This window comes from Danio rerio, chromosome 8 (genome assembly GCF_052040795.2).
Source record: "Danio rerio strain M-AB ecotype USA chromosome 8, GRCz13ab, whole genome shotgun sequence".
In the NCBI taxonomy this organism is placed as follows: Eukaryota; Metazoa; Chordata; class Actinopteri; order Cypriniformes; family Danionidae; genus Danio; species Danio rerio.
In genome coordinates this window covers 32,500,964-32,524,892 of record NC_141028.1, presented here as the reverse complement: position 1 = coordinate 32,524,892, position 23,929 = coordinate 32,500,964, and the positions used below count along the sequence as shown (strand labels likewise).

Below are 23,929 nucleotides of genomic sequence, written 5' to 3'. Positions count from 1 at the left end.
AGGTGAATTGGGTAGACAAAATTGTCTGTAGTGTATGAGTGTGTGTGTGAATGTGAAAACTCCTTATGCAACTCTTTTGTCTTTTTCTATCCAAATGCAGCTAATTGCACTAATTATTCCTGACCTGGTGCTCTGCTCCTCTTCTTGTGTCGCTAATGCTGTTGTGATTGCAAACCTGCAGGTGTGGAGAGGCCATTGAGAAGAACAAGCAACTCATCACTCCCGATCAGAAGGAGTACCAGCAGGAGATGAAGAAAAACTACAATAAACTGCGAGAGAACCTGAGGCCAATGCTGGAGAGAAAGATCCCAGAGCTCTACAAGCCCATCATCAAACCTCGCATCGAGAACAGGTAAATCCACTAGTGCTACACTTGATCTTTGACTCCGCAATCAGCAAATCTCTCCAGCGTTCAGGAGTATTTCCATAATTGCTGCTAGAGGAATAGCACACCCAAAAACAAAAGATTCTCTCATTACGGCAGATTTGTGGTGATGTTTTTGAGTTTGGAAAAGATTTATGCAAATATTGTTTAAAACACTTTTTGCATTCCTCAGAAAAAATAAAATAAAATGACATGGATTGAGAAAGACACAGGGGTGCAAAAATAATAGCTATTTGTCATTTTTGGGAGAGGTATACTTGTAAGTATTGCTCTTTGGGGGAGTACATGCTGGTTATGTACCACAATAAAAATTCTGTGCCGAAACATAAAATTCTGTATGCACTTGGTTTAAATCTGCTTTGTAATAGTTTTTTATTATTTTATAAAATAAAATATTTAAACATATAATGCAAGGTTTTTAAAATATAACTCAATATCTTAAATTATACTAATAAAAAAACCGACAAGCCAATAAAATAACCCCTTATTGACAGTGAACAAATCGAGAGGTGTGACCAACTTTGCCGTGACAACATGGTAGTGCTATTGCAAGCTGAAGGAACAAGTTTGCTTGAAATAAATGCATTATCTGCAACATAGACTCATTCTGAAAACGTGACATATATTCCTGTAGATTGCAAGTTATGTAGCCAGAAGTACGTATAGCTGCATTTTGTAAAGGACGTTATAGGGCTGTATGACACCGTTCCTAACAATAACAGTAAATAACAGGGTGAGAAAGTGGTAAAAAAATTCTACGAGGACTACTTTTTCTGGATTGCTTTTTAAAACGTCTGTTGGGTTTTAGGAAGTGAGTGGGCAGTGGTCAATCTGTGCTTTTGAAAACACTATTGGTTGGGCTTAGGGAAGGAGGAGGGTGGGTCAGTGGATCGATCGATCAGTCAGTCAGTCAGTCAATCATTCAGTCAGTCAGTCAGTCAGTCAGTCAATCAGTTAGTCAGTCAGCAGCGCCCTTTGGTGGATTTATGCGAAAACAGCATATGCGAATGGCACTTGTAAAAGAAATTTGAGATCTTAAAAAGCATACATAGCAACCTCTGGTGGATTCGTGAAAACAAAAACTGCAAAGAACGTAGCTCCTGGGACGAATTTTGCTCTCTTCAGAAATATATAGGGGTTCGTTTTCAGAATGAGCCTGGGTTGATTATTTGCATGTACGTTGCTATGCGATTCATGCATAAATAAGAACAGTATGTGTATGTGAATTTCAAATGAAATGTATTCATGTAGGGCGAGGCAGTGGCGCAGTAGGTAGAGCTGCCGCCTCACAACAAGAAGGTCGCTGGGTCGCTGGTTCGAACCTCGGCTCAGTTGGGGTTTCTGTGTGAAGTTTGCATGTTCTGCATGGGTTTCCCCCAGACATGCGGTACAGGTGAATTGGGTAAGCTAAATTGTCCGTAACGTATGAGTGTGTGTGTGTGTGTGTGTGAATGTGTGTGTGCATGTTTCCCAGAGATGGGTTGTGGCTGGAAGGGCATCTGGTGCGTAAAAACTTGCTGGATAAGTTGGCGGTTCATTCTGCTGTGGCGACCCCGGATTAATAAAGGGACTAAGCTGACAAGAAAATGAATGAATAAATGTATTAATGGGCACATAAAATGTACATTGTATATACAAAACCATTATTGACTGAAAATTTGGTGCATCCCTAGTTTATAGAGCACTAAAATACAGATTTCCAGTTTGAAAGACTTTATTTTAGCTTGCATTAAATAACCTTTTATTTCAGCATTGACTTTGTGATGTATGCATCGCGATATTAATCACATCAGCACACCACAGTTTGCATTGCATATAAATTGTAGATTTTAACTCTTTAAAATTTTGTAGAGTTTACACAATACTAGAATGGCAGTTTGTCATTTGCATGTAGTTTAAGTCATGTTAATGTATTTAAACTCAAAACACGTGAGTTCAATCATTCAGGCGCAAGAAAATATAATGTTTGTACTTTAACAGTGATTTATTGTATTTATTTTATAAAGTGAAGACTTAGGTGTTATTGCAGTTGTGCAGTGTTATTTTACATTTGATTAATCAATTGAATAATCATTTTTGTATATATGTTTGTGATTTGTTTATTGTATTTTGTGCAGATGTACCCCACTGCAAAAATAACCCCAGTCGTTTTAAAATAATGTTAATAAAGTGACAATTTATGACAATAAAATATCATAATGTTTGTTTTTCTAGCATTGTACAGATGTATTATAACCATCTTAACAGAAAATAAAGCTTATTCTCTAATGCAGGGGTCACCAATCTCGGTCCTGGAGGGCCGGTGTCCCTGCAGGGTTTAGCTCCATCTTGCCTCAACACACCTGCCTGGATGTTTCAAGTATACCTAGTAAGACCTTGATTAGCTTGTTCAGGTGTGTTTGATTAGGGTTGAAGCTAAAATCTGCAGGACACCGGCCCTCCAGGAACAAGTTTGGTGACCACTGCTCTAATGTTTCAAATAAGATTGGTAAAACATGTAATTTTGGGTGTAATAACCTTGCATCTTTATTCAACACAACACACTTATTCTGACCTGCATTTATTAATAAATATAACCAAGGATGCAAAATGTTGTTATATTGTTTTAAGTCTATGAAAACATGCTTGAGTGACAGAAGCATACTGTAGTACAAAGCTTTAATATTAATATTTTTTGTGCTGTATATTGTGATCCTTAAAGTTGAGTCTTTTAGTATAACGTCAAATTATTCTTATTCTAAATCTTCACTATATTAAAGATTTTTTAGTGTATGCAGTAAACTGTTCTTACACTGAATAACATTTTAACAGTTATCTTCTATAAATCATGCTAAAAATGTGTATTAGTCATCACTATATGCAATGAATCTACACTACCTGACAAAAGTCTTGTCATCGATTCCAGTTGTAAGAGCAACAAATATTAACTTGACTTCTAGTTGATTGTTTGGAAAAGTGGCAGAAGGTAGATTTGTCTGATGAATCATCTGTAGAACTGCATCCCAATCATCACAAATACAGCAGAAGGTTCATTGGAACCTACATGGACCAAAGATTCTCACAGAAATCAGTCAGGTTTGGTGAAGGAAAAAATCATGGTTTGAGGTTACATTCAGTTTGTGGGCGTGCAAGAGATCTGCAGAGTGAATGGCAACATCAACAGTCTGCAGTATCAAGACATTTGTGCTGCCCATTACATTACAAACCACAGGAGAGGGCAAATATTTCTGCAGGATAGTGCTCCTTCTCATACTTCAGCCTCCACATCAAAGTTCCTGAAAGCAAAAAAAGTCAATGTGCTCCAGGATTAGCCAGCCCAGTCCCCAGATTTGAACATTATTGAGCATGTCTGGGGTAAGATGAAGCAGGAGGCACTGAAAATGAATCCAAAGGATCGTGACATTAATTTTAGTGTGACATTAATGTCTGCCACTGTATACTTCAATATTTAAATGACACTCAGTGCCTCACAATGCCAGACACTGACTGTGTGAATTTCACTATTGTGAGCGCTCATACTGCACAGCACAGCTCATTTTGTTTGTGGCTGTTTTCTCTCTAACATTGCAGTTAAGCTTAAGCTCTTGTTCCCTCTTGTGTTTGTAACAGAGATTCCTTCAAACGGCACAGCCTCCGTCGAACACAAGATGAGCATTCATGATGTCAAAAGAACGTCTCCAGAGGATATCAAGGGAAGGGTGTTGCAGTGTGCCAGGAAACAAGAGCTCCGTCAGCTGATAATTAGATGACTCCAGCAGAGTTTCATGCACAGTGTCCTGAAAACATCATAGACTGTTGTATTCTGTATACTGTATATATGGAATAGATTTATAGTTTTATTTTTTGTTGATTGTTTGTTTTAAGAACAAAAACCTCTGCCAGTCACTTTTTATGGTTATGGTTCGAATTCTGTTACAACATTTTGAATTTTTTTAAGCTAAATATAATAGAATTTTTTATTTTTATTTTGTCTAGATGGAAATCTTAAGCCATTTAACTTTAACCATTTAACACACACACAGGACTGTTAGGAGACACTGAAATAAAAATATCTTAATTTGTATGTTTACATACAACTAATATAGCATGAATCATGATAACTCTCTTCTTTTTAAATTCAATGTATATTGTAATTGCAGAGATTTATGAGATACAGATTTGTATATATAGTTCTATTTTATTTATAGAGGATAAAGAGCTCTCAGCAAATGTGACCAGTGAATAAAGTAAATCAGGTTTACAGAAAGAGAACGGCAACAGTTGAAAGTTCAGAGAACGAGCACATTTAATGTTTACTTTTTCTGTTTTCTGTTTCTAAGTTTTTGTAGGAATAACAACTGAGCACAATTCATTTCAGAATGATTTCAGTTTGTTGATAAATATGTCAGTAGATGGTTAATAAACCATTCTTTTTAGAGAGTTTCAATTTACGGCACAAGCTCTGTTGTTTTTGCCTTTTCCAGTCTTTCTGTTACAAATGTTACTGCTCTGAAAACTGAGAACTGTATATGTTGTTTTGTTGTATGTTGTCATCACAGTTTTATTTTGGTTTGTCTGTCTGGAAGCACAAAATGAATATTTTCTCAATTAAAAGTAATGCACTTCCTAATAAAATTTATATGATTATAGATTTGCGCCCTTTTTATTATTGAGATAATAGTTTTTTTAGTCTGTTATTGAATTATGAACTGATATGTATTGGTGTTGTTGGTTATGCAGTATATGCAGTCAGATAGGAGGAGGCAAATGCCCATGACATACAGCTTTTTTTTTTTTTTTTTTTTTTTTTTTTTTATTGAAAATACAAAATCCAAATACAACAAAATGGGTTCCAACTTTACAACTTGTGTGTCATATATGGAAGGCTCAACACAAAATAATATACAAAGATACAAATGTAATATACAAAAAACATTCAAATTAAATAAATCCAAGAGTGAAAGGAAAACGCAAAAATTAAATAAATAAATAAATAAAAATTAAGTACAACATATATATCATCTATGGCAAGTTATATACTACAAATAAATTGAACATTTTTAAGGCAATTTTTGTTTTCATTTTAACTAGGGCATCTGAAAATATTTTAAGTTCTTTTTTAAATACAATAAGTAATGGAGGAGTTTTGAAATATCTACATTTATGAATAAAATATTTGGCTAACACAATTATCATATTTATCAAATCGTGCAAAGTAGAGCAATCTTTAGTAATTCCATATAGTACATCTTGTAATGTAAAAGTCAAACCTTCAGCATCCACGTTTTTTATTATCAACCAGTCTTGTACTTTTTTCCAAAATGATTGAACGGCGCTGCAAGAGAAAAATATGTGTTCTGTGTCTTCACTAAAGTGTTTACATAAATGGCATGGTGAGTTTTCTAAGTTAAATTTTAGGTGTAAGAAACTATTAGAAGGGTATATATCATTTAATATTTTAAATTGTACTTCTTTTGCCTTGGGGAGAATTGGAAATTTAAGATATGTTGTTCTAAAAAATTTAACAGTATTTTTATCCGTTGAATGAAATAACCTATTTCTTAATACTTGATAAGGGAAACAAGATTGGATAATAATTTGTCTTAAATGTTTATTAGTGCAAAGTTTATTATCAAATTCAAACTCACCAGTATATAATAAGGGAAGGACTGGAGTAATTTTCGAATAGGATAGGTAACTTTTCATTAACATTTTTATACCTGAGGGTATAGCATTAATAACAGTGAAAAATTGCTTTGGATGACAAGCAAATCCGTGTCTTAGAGTGAAAGTATTGTAATCTAGAATATTGCCCCTTCCATCCATTAAGTCTGTTACTGACCAAATGTTTTTATTTAACCATTCTTCATAAAAAATGGATTTGTTCCTGTGTAGAATATACTTGTTATTCCAAATAGGGGTATTGTGAGGTGTAAAATTATGTGTGTGCGCTAGTTTCCAAGACAGCAAGACTTGTTGGTGGAATGCTGAAAGCTTCACTGGGAGTTTAGACAAGTCAAAGTCACATCTGAGAAGAAATCGGATGCCACCTAGTTTGTTAAACAAGGCACAAGGAACAGTGTACCAGAAACTTTCAGTATTACTCAAAAACCTTTGAAGCCATTTCAGTTTTAACATACTATTCATACTTTCAAACTCAATAATATTAAGACCACCTTCTTCATACGATTTGATAATATCAGATTTTTTAATATAATGGGTTTTGTGTCTCCAAATAAAGTCATACATTTTTTGGTTACTTGTTTTTATAAATGCTGAAGAGGGAGCTAAAGCCTGAGCAGGATAAATTAGTTTTGATAGATATTCAACCTTGGATAGAAGAATTCGTCCAAAAATTGAAATATCTCTCTGCAGCCAGCAATTCAGGATACCATTAGCTTTATGTACTTTATTTTCAAAGTTTTCTTTGATGTTAATGTTTGAATCTTTTGAGATCAAAATGCCTAAATATTTCACAGTTTCTTTTACTGGGATGTTACACAGGGATAGATCTGGACTAGGGTGAAGAGCTAAAAGTTCACATTTGTTTAAATTTAATTGGAGGCCAGATGCTTTACAAAAAGAACTAATTAAAGAGATAGCTGGAGAAATTTGGTCTTTATTTTTTAAAAATAATGTGGTGTCGTCCGCTAGCTGACTAATTCCTATTGTTTTTCCGAAAATATTTAATTTCTCCACTGAATTATCAAATGTAATTTTTGTGGCTAACATGTCTACCGCTAAAATAAATAAAAATGGAGACAAAGGGCACCCCTGCCTTATTCCACGGCCAATCGGAAATCTATGTGTAGTGCCAGAAGGGAGAGATACTGAACTATTCATATTTCCATAAATCATTTTGATAATATTAACAAATTTATCACCAAAGCCAAATAATTCTAAGGACTTGAAAATAAAAGTGTGCTCAATCATGTCAAAGGCTTTCTTAAAATCTAAAAAAAGGATAAAACCATCATCCTCTATTAAGTCACAGTACTCTACCAAGTCCATCACCAACCTTATATTATTATGAATCGACCTACCTTTCAGAAAGCCAGATTGGGATTCGTTAATTAAATTATGAATACCTTTTTTTAATCTATTAACATATGCGTGTGTGAAAATTTTATAATCACTGTTGAGTAAAGTGATTGGGCGAAAGTTATCAATCAATTTTAAGTCTTTATCAGGTTTTGGAATTAGTGTGATTAAACCTTGGTTCATACTTGGACCTAAAGATCCATCTTCAATAGATTCACGGAAAGCATCAAATAGTAATGATCTAATATCATTCCAGAAAAATTTATAAAAATTAGCGGTGAGACCGTCAGGACCAGGAGATTTATTCAATTTAAGCTTTTGAACAGCAGAGTCAAGTTCTTCAATTTGTAAATCGGCCTCACAGCCTTCTCGCCACTCGTTGTTGATACGGGGAATATTAGGTAATATTTTATCAAAAAATTCATTTAAATCAGAATGAGAGAGGTTGGAAGAATACAAGTCACTGTAGAATTTAAAAACATTCTCCTTGATTATAGTGGGGTCTGAGCATTCTGTGCCATTTATTAATAGAGAAAGTATAGAGTTATTCTGTTGTCGTCTCTTTTCTAATCTACAGAAATAAGAAGTACTTTTCTCACCTTCTTCTATCCATTTAGCCTTAGAACGTATATAGGCACCCTTAGCTTTTTTAATGTAGAGGTTGTCAAGTTCTAATTGTAAAGAGATTATTTTAGTTTTTTCTAACTCAGTTAATGTACTATCATTACAACATTTATTAATTTCGTAAATAATATTAAGTTCCTGTTGTTTCCTGACTTTGGCAAGTATTTTACTGTAATTAATAGAGAATTCACGAATTTTATATTTAAGAAATTCCCATCTGGCTTTATTAGAACTAAAATTGTTACTGTTTTTAATATCTAGAATTAGCTCCCTTATTTTTAGACAAAATTTTTCATTATTAATTAAGTCAGAGTTAAATTTCCAATAACCCTTAGTTTTTGATGAGGTATGATCTGTTTGTATTATTAAGGATATGGAACAGTGGTCTGTTAAAGGTGCTGCAGACATTGTACAGTCTTTAGCAAATAAAAGTAAGTTATCTGATACTAACCAATAATCGATTCTTGATTTGCTGGCTGCATTGGGTCTAAACCATGAGAATTGCCTAAGGCTAGGATGAAGATATCTCCAGACATCAATTATTTTAAGGTTAGAACAGAATTTGGAAACCAAGGGATTTAGCAGAGAAGATGTGCTTTTAGGAGGATATCTATCATAAGTTTCATCCGGTACCACATTAAAATCTCCACCCACAACAATATTTTCTGTAGGGTATGATCTCTTTAAATCGGAAATTACAGAGGATATTTCCTGCAATAAATTTTGATTCAATTTAGAATTATTGTAACCATATACGTTTACCAGAATGAAAAAAAAGTGCTCAATATCTAACACCACTGCTAGCCAATGTCCATTAGGGTCATATTTAGCAGAAATTATTTTCCCTGGACAGTTATTAAATAAAATTGCAGTACCAGCCGAGTGGGAGGAACCATGGCTAAGTAAAACTTTATCTCCCCATTGACTAGACCAAAACGAAGAATCTGAAACAGTTGAGTGTGTCTCTTGTAAAAAAAACGCATTGAGAACCATTACTTTTACAAAATAAGAACATTGCTTTACGTTTGACTTTATCTTGGATGCCCCTGACGTTAAGTGACATGAGAGAAATTTTGAACTTAACTGGAAACATAACAAAAATAGCAAAAGATGAAATAAAATAACAGAAATTTGTTCACAAAAGAGGAAATCTCAGAACGGGTGGTATAAACCCCAAACAGTTATAACCACAACAGAGCATACCTCCCAGCCTAGCGTTTCTTAACAGTCATATTTCAAACTGTCCTACCATAAAAAGACAACTACACAGTCATGCGGCGTCAATGCGCTTCCCTTCAATATACCCGAACGGTCCACGGTAGTAGGCTATCTTTCCTGCTTTTCGCGCCTGATCGATCAAAGGCCACAGCGCAGCGCGGGCCAGCCGGTCCTCCCTCGTCATATCCTCCGTGAAACGAACTCCGTGGTCGCGGCACACAGATGAATTTTTAGTAGACCTCCAAATTTCGTCCCTGTATTTACGCATTGTGAACTGCACAATCACTTGCCTGGGTTTACCTAGCTCCTTCTTGCCAACTCGGTGCACTGTGTCAACAATGTCTTCTACTTTATGAATCAAATGCGGAGCAATTTCAGCGATCATGGCAATCGTTTCTTTACGAGCATCCTCCTCGGGCTTCTCTTTCATCCCGTTGATCCGGAGATTCCACCTCCTTTTATATCGCTCTAGCTCTGACGTTCTGCTCGCCAGGTCTTTGTGTGATGTTGTTAGATATAGGAGTGATTTGCTCGCTTCTGCACATTTTTCTTTGCAATCTTTAATTTCAGCGGCATTGAATTCAACCGCCTTAGAAATCTCTGCCACCATGATACTGTTCTTTCGCATCTGATTCGCCATGTCTTCTAACTGTTCATTTTGTACGTCAAAACGAGCTGTCAGTGATGTTATGGCTTGCAAGAGAGTTGCGTTAGTGATGTCATCATCATGAGGTTTTAGCTTTTTTTTATCGTTGTCTTTGGTCGGGGTGAAATGGGATGCATCACGCCGTTTGTCTGTTTTAGCCGTTTGTACCTCCATTTCTGGATCTGAGGCCGCGTCCTTCACTGAAGTGATGTATATCTTTGGGTGGGTAGTCTGCTGTGAAGATTTCGGCATTTTGACGATGTAAAACACCCCTGTGGTGTTTAAATGTTGTTTTAGGTAGGTGAAGATGAGAATTTTTGAATTCTAAAGATAAACTAGAAGTTTCGCTAGGCTGCTCGGTGAAAACGCATGCGTTCAGCCCGCCATCTTGTCCCCTCCCCTCGCCCATGACATACAGCTTAGCTTTCTGTCGTTGCGTGATGACGCAGATTCCATGAGACAGCGTCGCAGCGGGTTTTCAAGCGTTGTAGAACTGTCACAGGGAGAAACAGGTTCGTGTAACAACTCTCGATATCTGTAATGTTGAATACTGTTTGCCATTATATTGCTGTTGCAGTTTATTGACAGTTGCCTGTTTCTGTGAGCAAATTGGAAGATTTTGAAAAGGACGGGAGGAATTTCACTTCAAACAACCGGGGTAGCTTTATAAGCGATTGTAGTTGAGAAGTTTTAAACTCCTGTTTGACTTCAGGCGTCGAAATCGAATCCCATACATTTTAAATGAGCACAACTTTATTTGAATCATGTTTACAGTTGTTCAAAAAACGTCAACTATATGATCGTTTTTGGATGCTTTCGTTATCTACACACTAACGTTAGTACGGCTGTGAAATTTGAAGGGAAAAACGTACTGTATCTAATTGCAATATATATATATATATATATATATATATATATATATATATATATATATATATATATATAATTTTATATTATTTCATTGAACTTAATACATATGAAGAGATGATTAATTAATAATATGTTTAATAGCAGTTAAATAATTAATAACAGCCTAGTAAGACTGTCAAACACAGACAGCAGTCATGCATTAGCTCTGAGCAAGGAAAGTTTATATGTCATATCGCAGCCTTTTGCGATTTGGTAATCGCAACGTTTCAAATCGCGATTGCCAAAAACATGTCCACATATTGTGCCTGAAACATGTATGTCCCCTACATGTATAGCACATATATGTCCCATATATTTCAGAAACATATATGTCCACAAATATGCCAGAAACATGTATGTCCCCTACATGTATCGCAAAGTATATGTCCCATATATGCCAAAAACATATATGTCCCCTACATTATATAGCACATACAGTTGAAACCAGAAGTTTACATTTTTCTGTTATGCTTAGTAGCAGAAAAATGAGAGACTTTTTTGAGAAATTGTTATAACTTTTCTTGAAAGTCAAGTTTACATATAACAAGATTATTATGCCTCTGAAAAAGCTCAGATGATGGTGTCAAGGTTTTGGAAGTTTCTGATTGGCTAATTGACAACATTTGAGTTAATTGGAGAATAGTATTAGAATAGTACTTAAGGAAAACCCCAAACACACTGCTTACTTGTGTGACAACATGGGAAAATCAACAAGCCAGAATCAACAAAAAAGCCAGATTACAATTTGCTAAATGACACTGGGGAAAAGAATCATTTTTGAATACATGTCCTGTGGTTTGATGGAACTAAGATTGAACTTTTGGCCCAAATGACCAGTGTTACATTTGGAGGACAAAGGGTAAAGCTTACAAGCCTAGGAACACCATCCCAACTGTGAAGTATGGGGGCGGCAGCATCATGTTGTCGGGCTGTTTTGCTGCAGGAGGGACTTGTCCGCTTCACAGCATAGATGGCTTTATGAAGAATAAACATTATGTAGAAATACTGAAGCAACATCTCAAGACATCAGCCAGGAAATTAAAACTTAGCCACAAATGGGTCTTCCAAACAAACCATGACCCTAAGCATACTGCCAAATTAGTTAAAATGGGCTTTAAGGACAACAGAGTGAATTTTTTGGAGTGGCCATCACAAAGCCCTGATTTCAATCCTAGATCTAGAATCTCCTGGATGGGAGACCACATGGGAAAACTAAGTTGCAGTTGGAAGTGGTGTTAGTGAGGCCAGCAAGGGGTGCTCAACCTGCCTTCCTAATGCCCCAGTTAAAGTGAAGAGGACACCATTCTGTCAGTGGGTGCCGTCTTTCAGATGAGACATTAAACCGAGGTCCTGACTCTGTTGTCACGTCTGTGTCTATGTCCATGGCACTTTAGTAAAAGAGTAGGGATGTAGCCCCGGTCCTCCCAATCATCCCCATCCACTGAATCGGCTCTATCACTGTCTCTCCCCTCCACCAACAGCTGGTGTGTGGTGAGCACACTGGCACCATTGTCCCGTGGCTGCCATTGCATCATCCAACTGGATGCTGCACACTGGTGGTGGTGTGGAGAGAACCCCTCATGATTGTGAAGCACTTTGGGTGAATAGCCATATGCAATAAATGTGCTATATAAATACACACATTACATTACATCACATATATGTCCCCTACTTGTATAGCACATATATGTCCCATGTATGCCTGAAACATATAAGTCTCCTACATGTGTAACACATATATGTCCCATATCTTTCTGGCATATATCTGGACATATGTTTCTGACATATGTATGTTTCTGGCATATATGGGACATATATGTGCTCTACATGTATGGGACAAATATGTTTCTGACATATATAGGACATGTATGTTTCTGACACATTTGGGACATTTATTTGTTATACATTTTTAGGCCATACAGTATGTGTGTCTAGCATATATGTGGAAATATATCTTTTTGACATCAGCATATTACTTTAATAAATCATTTTAGCCTTTTTTGGTTACTGTATGTGAACTAAAATATATTTTACTCCAAATCACCTTTACATAAACTTCTTAGTGTCGTAGTTTTTGACTTGGAAAACACCCAATTTAAGAACCACAAACTGCAAAGCGTAAAGTGAAATATAGTATCCAAAATGTGCAATGTGGAGGATTAAGAGCAACTGCTTTGAAGGACAGAAGGAGTATGAGTGGATTGCTTAGTCATCACCTGGAGAGCAGTATTTCATTTAAGGCTTATTTAAAGCGTTTGATGAAAGTGTGTATTTTTCAGTGATTTAACACCTGATTATGGGCCTCTAGTTTAAATTGTCACCTTAAGCACCACTTGTTAAATTTTCCCTTTGCACGAAAGAGAGCACTTAAAAAATGATAGAGTATCTCAGTTGCAACTATACAGCACAATGAAATAACCAAGATTATTTTAACCCATTAATATTTAGTTTGAACATTTTTAATGATTTTTTTGGTGTGTTTTTGTTGCTGCTGTAATGTCACTATTATTTTTAAGTTTCACATTACATTTACAGTTGAAGGTTGAGTTATTAGCCCCACTGTTTATTTTTTCTCCCGATTTCTGTTTAACGGAGAGAGGATTTTTTCAACACATTTCTTAACATAATAGTTTTACTAACTCATTTCTATTGACTGAATTCTTCTATCTTTGCCATGATGACAGTACATAATATTTGACTAGATGTTTTTTAAGACACTTATATACAGCTTAAAGTGACATTTAAAGGCTTAACTAGGTTTATTAGGTTAACTAGGCAGGTTAGGGTAATTAGGCAAGTTATTGTATAACAATGGTTTATTTTATAGACTTTCGGAAACAATATACAGTAGCTTTAAGGAGCTAATAATTTTGACTTTAAAATCTTTATTTAAAATAAAAACTGCTTTCTATCTAGCCAAAATAAAACAAATAAGACTTTCTCCAGAAGAAAAAATATTATCAGACATACTGTGAAAATGTCCTTTCTCTGTTAAACATCATTTGGCAAATATTTAAAAAAGGGAAAAAAGTCAAAGGGGGACTAATAATTCTAACTTAAACTGTATTGACAGTCAATTTATTGATAATGTTCACCCAAATATGAATTTTCAGTCATTATAAGGTTTTCTCAAAGATCAGCTAAATGAAAACTTGTTTCTAAATATACTCTTTAATGTCTAATAAAATAAATAAAGTAAAAACTGGTTTAGAATTACATTTTTGGCTTTGCTAAACCTTAATAGTCCCATTTTAGATGTACAAATGTTCAATACAATTTAAATATGAGGTTATAAAACCAGCAATTATGCAAGAAAATTGTTTAAAATAGTTTAATAGCACACTGTTTGAAATGCCATGTCAACTACCCACGTAATTATTTAGGATAGTACAGAATAATAGAATGTACGATGGCCTGAGGGTATTTATTCTATTCAAGTGATCTGTTTTAAGTATTATGATTGCAGCTTAATGCTGACATTATATATTTAAGTAATATTTTCTTTAACATTTATAATTACAGGCTATTAAATGCTTCAGGACCAGATGCAGACTCAATAACGACTGGATTTTTTTTTTTAAAGAGCCGGAGCAGCATTCCGTTTACATTACTCTTAATGATATTTCAGTCTGGTTACAAGATCTGTTGCAGCCTGAAGAATATCTTCATCAGATATGGAAAGCAGTCCTGATCTGGATCCTAACAAGGATGACTTGCCCCTGTGTGCGAACACCAACCATATGCTCGTCCGCCACTATGTCCTTGACCTGGCCGTTTACATTCAAAGGAAGGTCATTGCCGGCAGCATTGTTTTGTTTTTGGAGCCTGGTTTGGGTTCCAGCAAACAATGTGAATCAGGATGTGCCTCAAACACGCAAGATCAATCTCAAGTATCAACCAAACATGACATAAATTCTCCCATTACACCTGAGCACAAAAGGCTGATACCCCCTGAGGAACCGCCATATTTGATTGGAGGAATGGATGTTGGTAGTGAGGATGAGAGTGAAGAATTCACCTTGGTTTTAGATTGTTGTGACCTGGTAGTTTCAAGAGTTGAAGAGCTGGATGTTACTACAGTACTGGATTTAAAAAAACTTGATGTGAACGAACAGGATGTGTATGCAGGACTGGTACAGAGGCTTGTCTCTATGCCTTCTTCCTGCTGGAGAACACAACATGAGCTTTACCTTCAGTGCAGCCGTTCATCAAACATCGTAAATACACAACCTCTACAGTTCCACATGGATCGGTGGAGCCTTCAGATTAGGAAAAAGGGGGTTCGCACACCTCATGATTTCCCATGCGCTGTCAGAATCTGGTATGAAACTAAGCCCACGGGTGGTTCTGTGAGATGGACAAAAGACCAGGATGGCAGGTATGAAGTATTTTTAAATGTTTACATCCACCGAAAATTTGTGAAAACTTGCTAAAACTTGCTACTGGCCTATTACCTGCTTATTATAAAGATATTAGCTGTTTATTAGCACTATAAAGTATTATCTGATCTTATTTTACCCTAATCCTACCCAACACCCAAATCCAACTATTACCTTGCTAACTATTAAAAAGCAGAAAAAAATTGTAGTTTATTAAGCTAAAAATCTTGGTTAATGGTTTGTTAATAGTATAAATTGTACATTAAAGGGCATCCATGGTGAAAAGTCTACTTTTAAAGCTGTTTGGACAGATGTGTGTGTAAGTATAGTGTATATACTGTCATAGTGGGGTGAAATAACCCCACCCAGTCCTTTTTTTCAAATTTAACAACATAAAACGGTGGACCAATTGGAGCAGTTTTCAGATCAAGCGCAATTTGACGTAGGAGTGCGGTCCCCCCGCCCACCAATATTGATTGACAGCAGCCGCTCATTGACATGTCTCCGTAGTAATGCATATAATCATATCAACAAGACAGGATGAGCGCAAAGCAACCGGTAATAAAATGTCTGTTCAATTTGCTAGGATCATCAATCATCATCAAACGTGATCAAGAGTGAGTTTTACAAGTTTAACATGTTTTAAAACAGTCCACGTGTGTAATGAACTTCAGCGATTCACTTAAGATTCACTTCATCAGAACAGGCGCATGTCTCACTGTCTTTCCGTGTGTGTGTGTGTCTGCGTTATGTATGTGTGTGTGTGTGTGTGTGTCTGTGTGTCTACACTATGTATGTGTGTGTGTGTGTGTGTCTGCGCTACGTGTCTGTGCTGTGTGTGTGTGTGTCTGCGTGTCTGCACAGTGTGTGCGTGAACTCATTGTTGCAACTCCACAAAAAATGCATCACATCCGTTTGTTAAGTGGTGACGTGTTTGTGACGGATGTAATACTGTTTCCGGGTCCAAGCCGCCACTCATTTGAGTGGAGAAATCATTTGTTTATGATCACGTTTTATTCCTATCACACATTAAAGTTAATTTTATATAAAATCATAGTGTACACAACAATCTCTGGGCTTGCTGCCTAACAAATACCAAAAGTTTAACAATTTATAAAAAATTTATCACTTTCTGGCCATCGGATATTAGGCATGGATATATATACTGCGATCGTGATTTTCAAAAGCCTTAAATCGCTTTGTAAACGTTTATTATTACCATTTCATGAGTCTCCCTATTCAGTTGTATAGAGTGCTTGGACCCGGAAGCCGCTTTGCGTGACGTCACACTTAACAAGCGCATACTGATTGGTAAAGTTTTTACTGTAGTATTTCTCACAAACGTTACGTGAGATCTGCTTCCTGACACAGCCGAGGGCGGCGATTGAGGCATGTTGCTGACAGGCATGTGGGAACGGTGGGCGGGGATGACTAGCCTTAAAGGCCCAGTGCAAAAAAACAGCAACAACCTTTTCCCAGCTATAATACAGACACTTCAAACAGCTATAATAAATACTCTGATGGGTGTTTTGATTTGAAACTTTACAGACACTGGGGACACAAAAGACTTATATTAAATATGAAGAAAGGGGTAACCTATGTGCCCTTTAAAATTAAGTGTGATCAGATTTCCTGATTCATTTGTACATTTATTAGTTAACATCTACAGTTGGTCCCACTTATCCCAATATTAAAGGACCTTAACTATTAGGTACCTTCAACAAATAATAAGTCCAATGTACTCATTGTGTTCATATTGCCTTGTAAAACACTTACGGGGCAATTGACGTGTGATGAAGGTACTGTAAGGTTAGGGACAGGCTTGATTCAACAAGATAATTATAAATGTAAATGCAGAAATTGAATACAGATGTAATTAAATGAAAAAAAAATGTAAATTTTTTTTTAACAATTTAGTACGTAGGAGCTAAGGGCAATTAATATAAAGTAAGCCCAACATTTATTTTGCACCATCAGCTAATAACGTACATTAAATAGGGACTTAGAAAATAGTGTGATTATGCATATGTGAATTATTGCTAAAAGTTTAACTTAAATATTCTATTCCATTATTATTAATACTTAATAAGGCCCTCATATTTGTACTTTGATTTTTGAACATTTACTTTGTTTTCAAAGCGCCAGCAATGAAAGGCACATGTGCTCATTTGTCACAAATGTTTGCAAATGTATTGCAAAGGTTCAAAACCATGTGGGAGTTAATTTTCTGCAAGCAGATAAATTGTATATGCATGAACATGTAGCACTTTGGTCTCGCTTGTCAGGAAAACAAGTGAGTAAACAAATTTAAATACTCATTTTGACTAATTTATACATAATGAACAGTGAATCACTTCCGTGATTTAGTATGATTGCTTTCATATCAGAAGTGAACTGTACCCTATTACTTTAAGGCAAAGAGCAGCATTCAAATTGGGACAAAAAGCATATAGTTCAATAAAATAATTCTGTTAGAATAATGAAGTGCACACTATGACTAAAATAAAATATAAAGATAAATAATTTTACAGGATTTCATGCGTAACTGGAGCATGTAGCTAAACTGTGAATGATGATAGTTATCGTTCTTCGTGTGAAGGAGTCTTAACTCCAATGTTTATCAGTCTTATGAACAATTCATTTATATGACCCGCTCATGACTTATTTGTAATTAAGACGTAATTTATCTGTAACGGTTTATGTAGGGAAAGAGAGTAAGAACTCAGTTGCAGTAAATTAAATGGGTTTTATTAACAAAAAAACAAAAAAAAACAAAAGCAACCCAGCGGGGGAAAACATTAACAAAACAAATAAACAAAAAAACTTGACTGGGTCGGCTGGCAGGGATCAAAGCTTGAAGACACATCAGAACAAGGCGATAAACAACGACGAACTGGCACAGAACAGCAGACAAGAGAAGACTATAAGCAGAAACAATAAATAAACAAACAGGTGAACTGAATAAACTAATAATGGGATAACAAAGAGGGTGGGGCTAGACAATATACTGGCGCACATGACACAAAAGCAACAACAAAAGCCTTGTGCTCACATAAAACGAAACTAGAACTCGCAGCCAATGAGAGAACCCATTAACCGCGTGTTCACATGAAACATGACACTAAAGCACACAATGTAAACAACAGGGCCACGTGCTTTAACAACACCAACACAAACAGAACACAAGCGTACACAATAAATAAAAACACTTACCGTGTACTCACATATGCAGCGTGCATGTTTCATCTCAGCCCCAATCGAAACCAATTAGACTGAGACGCTGAGAATGAAACTGCACACTGCAAACAGAACAAACACGAGCACTCACGAACCGACCCTCCTCTGGTGCGTGCGCGCTCGCTACAAAGAAACAAATGTGCTGATCACTCGAGAACTTACGTTCACAACAACGACAAAAAACACAAACCAAGACAGGATGAGTGCCCGGCCTGAGTAAACTCGAGCTAAGCACGACATACAAGACAGGACTAGTGTCTGGACTCCAAAACAAGAATGAACAAGACTGAAGTGGCAGAATCATGGTGTAAAAGTTTGATTATAATTTTTTAAGTGCGGTTTCAAATGAAAGAGGTTCTAAATTTCCACTCATCCCTACCCATCTGTTATCCAGTATATGCTGTGATGCCATGTTTATTTTTTATTTGTATATTTTTCCAGATGCTGTGTTTATACCATGGGCTCACCCATCAACAACAGAGCCCTCTTCCCATGCCAGGAGCCACCTGTTGCCATGTCAACGTGGCAAGCGTGTGTGAGGGCTCCGTGTGATTTCACTGTTCTAATGAGTGGTGAAAATCAAGCTTTTCCAGAGCCTGCAGAGACAGGTGCAGTCAAAAGCCTTAGTCAGCACTTCACTGTCATGCATGTGTAATTAAGTGCACTAATTTTAATGTGGAAAACACTGAAGCCTTTTCTTTACTCTTTTTAGGTTTTCAGCAGTGGGATTATTATGTTACAATGCCAATGCCAGCATCTACCTTTACTATAGCAGTAGGACAATGGCTAGAAGCTGAAGTTAAAGTGACAAATTATGTGGACGACAAACTCAGGTATGTTGTTCATTTGACTTAAAGAGCCCCTATTAATCATTAAAAAAGGTCATATTTTGGTTTTGCGGGTCTCCAACAACAGGCTGATATGCATACAAGGTCAAAAAACACTTTCATTGTCTTATAATATGCATTTATTTGACCTAATTATCCCAATGACTCCCATATAATTCGTTCAGCGATTCATTTGTTCTTAAACCCCTCCTTAGTGCGATGCTAATCAGCGCTGATTGGTCCGATGACCCAGTCTATTGCAATTGGTTGACTGCGTTTAATGTGAGACAGGGAGAAATGCCCACCATGGCTTATCAAAAATTTTAAAGTAGTCAGAGTGCAGAGTGTATGTGTGAGCCCAGTGCAGGAGTGCATTAAAGCAGTGCAGTTTAACACCAACATATTACTCTACTCTTAACCATGACACACATTCAGTATTAATCCACACAGTGGCAAAAGCTGAACTATTTTGAAACTTGAACGCCACACGTGTGTAGGAACAGCTGATGGTGGCCATATCAAGGAAAAATGGCAGTAGATCGCAAGCTCACAAACGCATTTAAATCCGTAAAGCGTCACACGTCACGTTTTCAACTTGGTTTTAGACGCGATATGGAAATATAAAGAGTTAACTAGAGAAAGTACAAGCGGTTACAAGTAACAAAACACAATTAAATACATGATTTGCAAACAAGGACAGTAAAAAACCATTTTAATCGCACTTATTTAAACATGTGAAATGGAGAAAGAAACCATGAACTGTGTACTTATAAAGTTCCTGTCAAACTCTGCCAAAGTCCAATATATCAGTAGTCTTTTCTAAACCTTCCTATAACAAACGGCAGATAAATCCTCCGTTGTAAGCGTGTAGATTGCTGAATCACTCGTTAGACAAATAATGGGAACACAGCACCAGGCTGGGGCTATAATGCTGAGGTATTTTTGCAAAAATAAACTTCACTGACTCTTCACAGCCTCATCTTTGAGTAGGGAAAGAAACACTGACTTTCCCTCACACTTCAGAGCACAGCGTCTACGCGACATGATTCAACCAGGATCTGCTAGCGTTTGTCTTCCTTTTCTTTGTACAGTGTGTGTGGGCAGGGCTGGGTTTTTAAATTTTTCCGGGTCTGCACACTCAAAAAATGGATGAGGCTTGAGTTCCGTACGCTGACACGGCTAAAGACTTGTTACAGCGACGATTCATTTGAACCACTATGATTCGACTCTTTTATAGATGAATCAATTGTTTTAAACACGGTGCACATTTAAATTTAAACATCAGCTGGATATTTCACTTGACCTAGAGCTGTGTTACACACTGCATGGAAAGTCATTTTCAAAAACCCATAATAGGGGCTCTTTAAATATCTAGACGAGATTATCTGCTTTAATTTATCAGACATCTTTAGCATAATTCATTATTTTATTTTGGCAAATCTCCAAATGTCTTGTTGTTTCCAGTGTATTCTTCTTTAACATGCATATTTCTGTTTTACAGTCTTCCTTTAGACAGTGGTGATGAGGAGTACATTTGTTCCCACATGGATTATCCATGCCGCTTTATGGTTGGCCCTGCTAGAGTACAGACTGTTATTCCTCACCGAGTGTTTGCCCCATCCTGCCACTTGCAGAAGGCACAGGACATGGTTCTACCTTTGCTGCCCCTTTGTCTGACTGCGGCCCATTCTGTTCTTGGTGTCCATCCATTCCCGCGTCTAGATGTGCTCATTGTTCCCTCAGGGTTTTCCAGTCTGGGCATGGCCAGGTAATTGCAGCATTCCTCTTAAATGTGGTTCTTGAATAATAATACAGTGATTGATTTTGAATTTCTTTAGTCTGCAGCTTTTATGAGTAATGTGTCGAAGCTGAATTGAGCTGATTCATTTTTAGCCCTTATTTGACTATACTTTATTAAAATGCAAATATTTTAATGGAAAGTTGAACTTTTTAAGCTTAGATAATACACTATAATGTGGGTCCATTAAATTTGCTTACTTTATTCCAATACTTTTAAAGCTTTTTGGTGTATTGTATTCATTTGGAGAGCAGGTATGAGCATATTTTGGCCCAATCCCAATTCTATTTTTTTACCACTACCTTTTCCCCTTCCCATTGACCCTTGAAACAGAGTGTAAAGGGTAAGGGCTTAAAAATTTACCTCTAAGAAGCGAGACACCACTACTACACCTGCACACATCATCATGTTATCGTGATCTCTTGCTTCATATGAGATTGACGATGGTGACTGCTGTAGTTATTCCAGTTGTGTTATTTTTTGGTGTTTAACTTCAAGAAATCACTGAAGGCATATATTGTGTTATCATAACCATATAATATGGCAAAAAGATCGTAACTGTACTGGGCATTTACACACACAACAATATTAGCATTATTGACCTTATTCTCCGCAGACGAGCGGGCGCTGCCATTTGAATCTTTTTGGCACGAGACTTCCGGTCTCATTCACTTCCATTCATTTTTAAACATTAAAAACTGCTTGTTTCGCTGTTTGATGTTGCAAACTGATATTTTCTTGTTATATTATTCTACTTGGTCTGTATAGTCATGCTAACATTTGTTTGTAGAGCAAGTAGTTTGACCGTTTTTTGCCGTTTATTATTCCTTGTCATTTCTCACATAGGCGACTGAAACGGAAGTTCCAAGACAATCGCGAAAACAGGCGCACTTCCGCATTTTAGAATAAGGTCAATAGCAGACACTGTAAGCTCATTTCCAGCCACTAAACTCTTCTGACAGGGTATTCCAGTGTCATCGAGTGACAGATGTGTATTTTGTGGGACTTCTATACAGGAGTTATTATTATTTTATTATTATAATTTAGCCATTTTTATTTTAGCGTTTTGTTTTTTTTTAAACCATGATGGTAAAACACGAATGCCATTATGAATATAATAAAACAAATGCTTGTTTAATGTAAAATAATGCCAAAAATACTAATTTGTGCATTTTTGACAGTGCTGTTGTAGCTGGTGTATTCTGGAAAAATTTTATACTTCATGGTTTCGAGTGTGGTTCTAAAAAATCTCAGTTTCAGGGGCTATCTAGTCCTTCCCCTAAGCCCTATGTCTTCAAGCTAGAATTGGGACACCCCTACCCCTTCACGAGAATGGGCAGAATGAGGGGTAAGGGGAAGGGCTAAGGGGTAGAATTGGGATTGGGCCTTTTTGTCTATCTATCTGTCTGTCTCTTTGTAGGACAGTTTGTCTGTTTTATGAGCAAAGAAAATCAAACACGAACAAAATGAAGACGGTTAAATAATACTTTTTAATGCACAAATCTTTTTTAAAACTTATATACACGTTTTTTGCTAGTTTTTACTCACTCAGGCTTAGGAAAAGCTGCATGTGAATATGTATCAACATCTCATCTGCAACTGTAAACTAAAACACAAATTCCTTTTATTTGGCATGTAAGGCAGTGATTTTAGGAGTGAAACACTCATATCAAGTCATCACTTGGCAGCTTTTCCCATTGATTCCCTTTTGGCTTTTGGGCATTGCCCTCCAGGATGCCTCGGTTTTTATGAATTGACTGATTTAAATGCTCTTTTTGGCCAACAGCAATGTTTGTTTTTTAGTCTGGGTGGCTTTGGGTGTTGAGAACCTGTTGGAACTGATTAAATGGCTACAGTGAAACTCATTTTCCTTACACTGCTCGAGAAGTTCACTGCTCAGGAAATGCTGAATGAAGTGCATGCACTGCATTTTATTTGTGTTTATAGTATACCAAGCTTTATGTTTTCTGTAAACCTGTTCTTAGCTAGAATTTGACAGCAATTTCCAGCTAAGCGACCGCCGCTGTAAGCAAACACTAGTACTAAGGCAGTCTGGCCACAATGTAAGTAAACTTAACTAGTATGACCACAAGTCTTCCCGTATTTCCCAACATCTCCCTATCCAGGAATAAGTGTTCCACAGGATATGAGGTCATTACCCGGAGCCCCATGCAGGTTCCAACCATTCACCGAGAGAAAATGCCACATACTAATTAGAACTGGGCATGCATCTTAAAAGCGGTCACTCCTCTGTTTTTCTTTTCCTGAATTAGGTACTCCTTTCTGCCTGAGCTAATGTCAAGCTCAGCACTGCAGGCTTTTTTTCAGTCAGGAGAGTGTTTAGTTGCCTGAGCGATTATTACAGCTTGGTTTTATTAGTCTTCCTGCAAAAAAACTGCCAATGCATGACAGAAATGTGTCTTGTGTGTGAAATAGATACCTATCCTCACCCCTCTACACACATACGGGTCACAGAGAGAGACAGGCCTCCACCCCTTCTCTTGAAAATGGTACAGTCCTCTAGGCCTTTCCTAAAGCCCAAATCAGAGCAAAAAAGAGTGATCTTTGTACATTTGGGGCCAATAGGGGGGCACTTTGTGATGCCGATCCCCCAGGATGTGGGAGAGGAAGTCTGGATTATTCCCAGCAACAAAAGCCGTTCACTCCTGGAACCACTTCAGAGACAGGAGCTTTTTAATCTGAAAATTGGGAAGTGTGTGGGCCCAAATCCTTGGGGCCTAGCCAGTATCTGCTTTTATATCATGCTTGTTCATTTGCAGCTGGAGCTTTGGACGTAGCAGCAGAGCTGCTGGTGGTTCTCTGGAGGGAAGGAAGTAGAGATTAAGAAGTCAAGAAAGGCCAGGCCTGATAGTGTGCACTGTGCTT

General features: G+C 36.8%; 2 protein-coding genes across 14 annotated transcripts in view; both read left to right on the top strand.

The window, feature by feature from the left end:
• Window positions 1–5,013, top strand: part of dock8 (dedicator of cytokinesis 8) — a 99,199-nt gene extending 94,186 nt beyond the window's left edge. For all 3 annotated transcript variants that reach the window (XM_087264867.1, XM_087264865.1, XM_087264866.2), the window contains 2 exons: window positions 182–352; window positions 3,995–5,013. In XM_087264867.1, the coding sequence (XP_087120993.1) occupies window positions 182–352; window positions 3,995–4,046 (223 nt within the window). In that variant the 3' untranslated portion in view covers window positions 4,047–5,013. The remainder of the gene's footprint in view (window positions 1–181; window positions 353–3,994) is intronic.
• Window positions 5,014–10,320: 5,307 nt separating this feature from the next.
• aopep (aminopeptidase O (putative)) overlaps window positions 10,321–23,929 on the top strand; it is a 161,505-nt gene continuing 147,896 nt past the window's right edge. For 6 of the 11 annotated variants that reach the window (XR_015497175.1, XR_015497174.1, XM_087263508.1 and 3 more), the window contains exons 1-5: window positions 10,321–10,405; window positions 14,325–15,180; window positions 18,860–19,026; window positions 19,131–19,251; window positions 20,747–21,013. Coding sequence is in view for 9 of the 11 variants with exons in the window: in XM_087263508.1 (XP_087119634.1) it covers window positions 14,477–15,180; window positions 18,860–19,026; window positions 19,131–19,251; window positions 20,747–21,013 (1,259 nt within the window). In the remaining 2 variants the exon portion in view is untranslated. Of the gene's footprint in view, window positions 10,729–14,324; window positions 15,181–18,859; window positions 19,027–19,130; window positions 19,252–20,746; window positions 21,014–23,929 lie in introns of those variants that run through there. The other 5 variants (XM_087263509.1, XM_087263507.1, XM_087263505.1 and 2 more) reach the window with 2 other exon arrangements.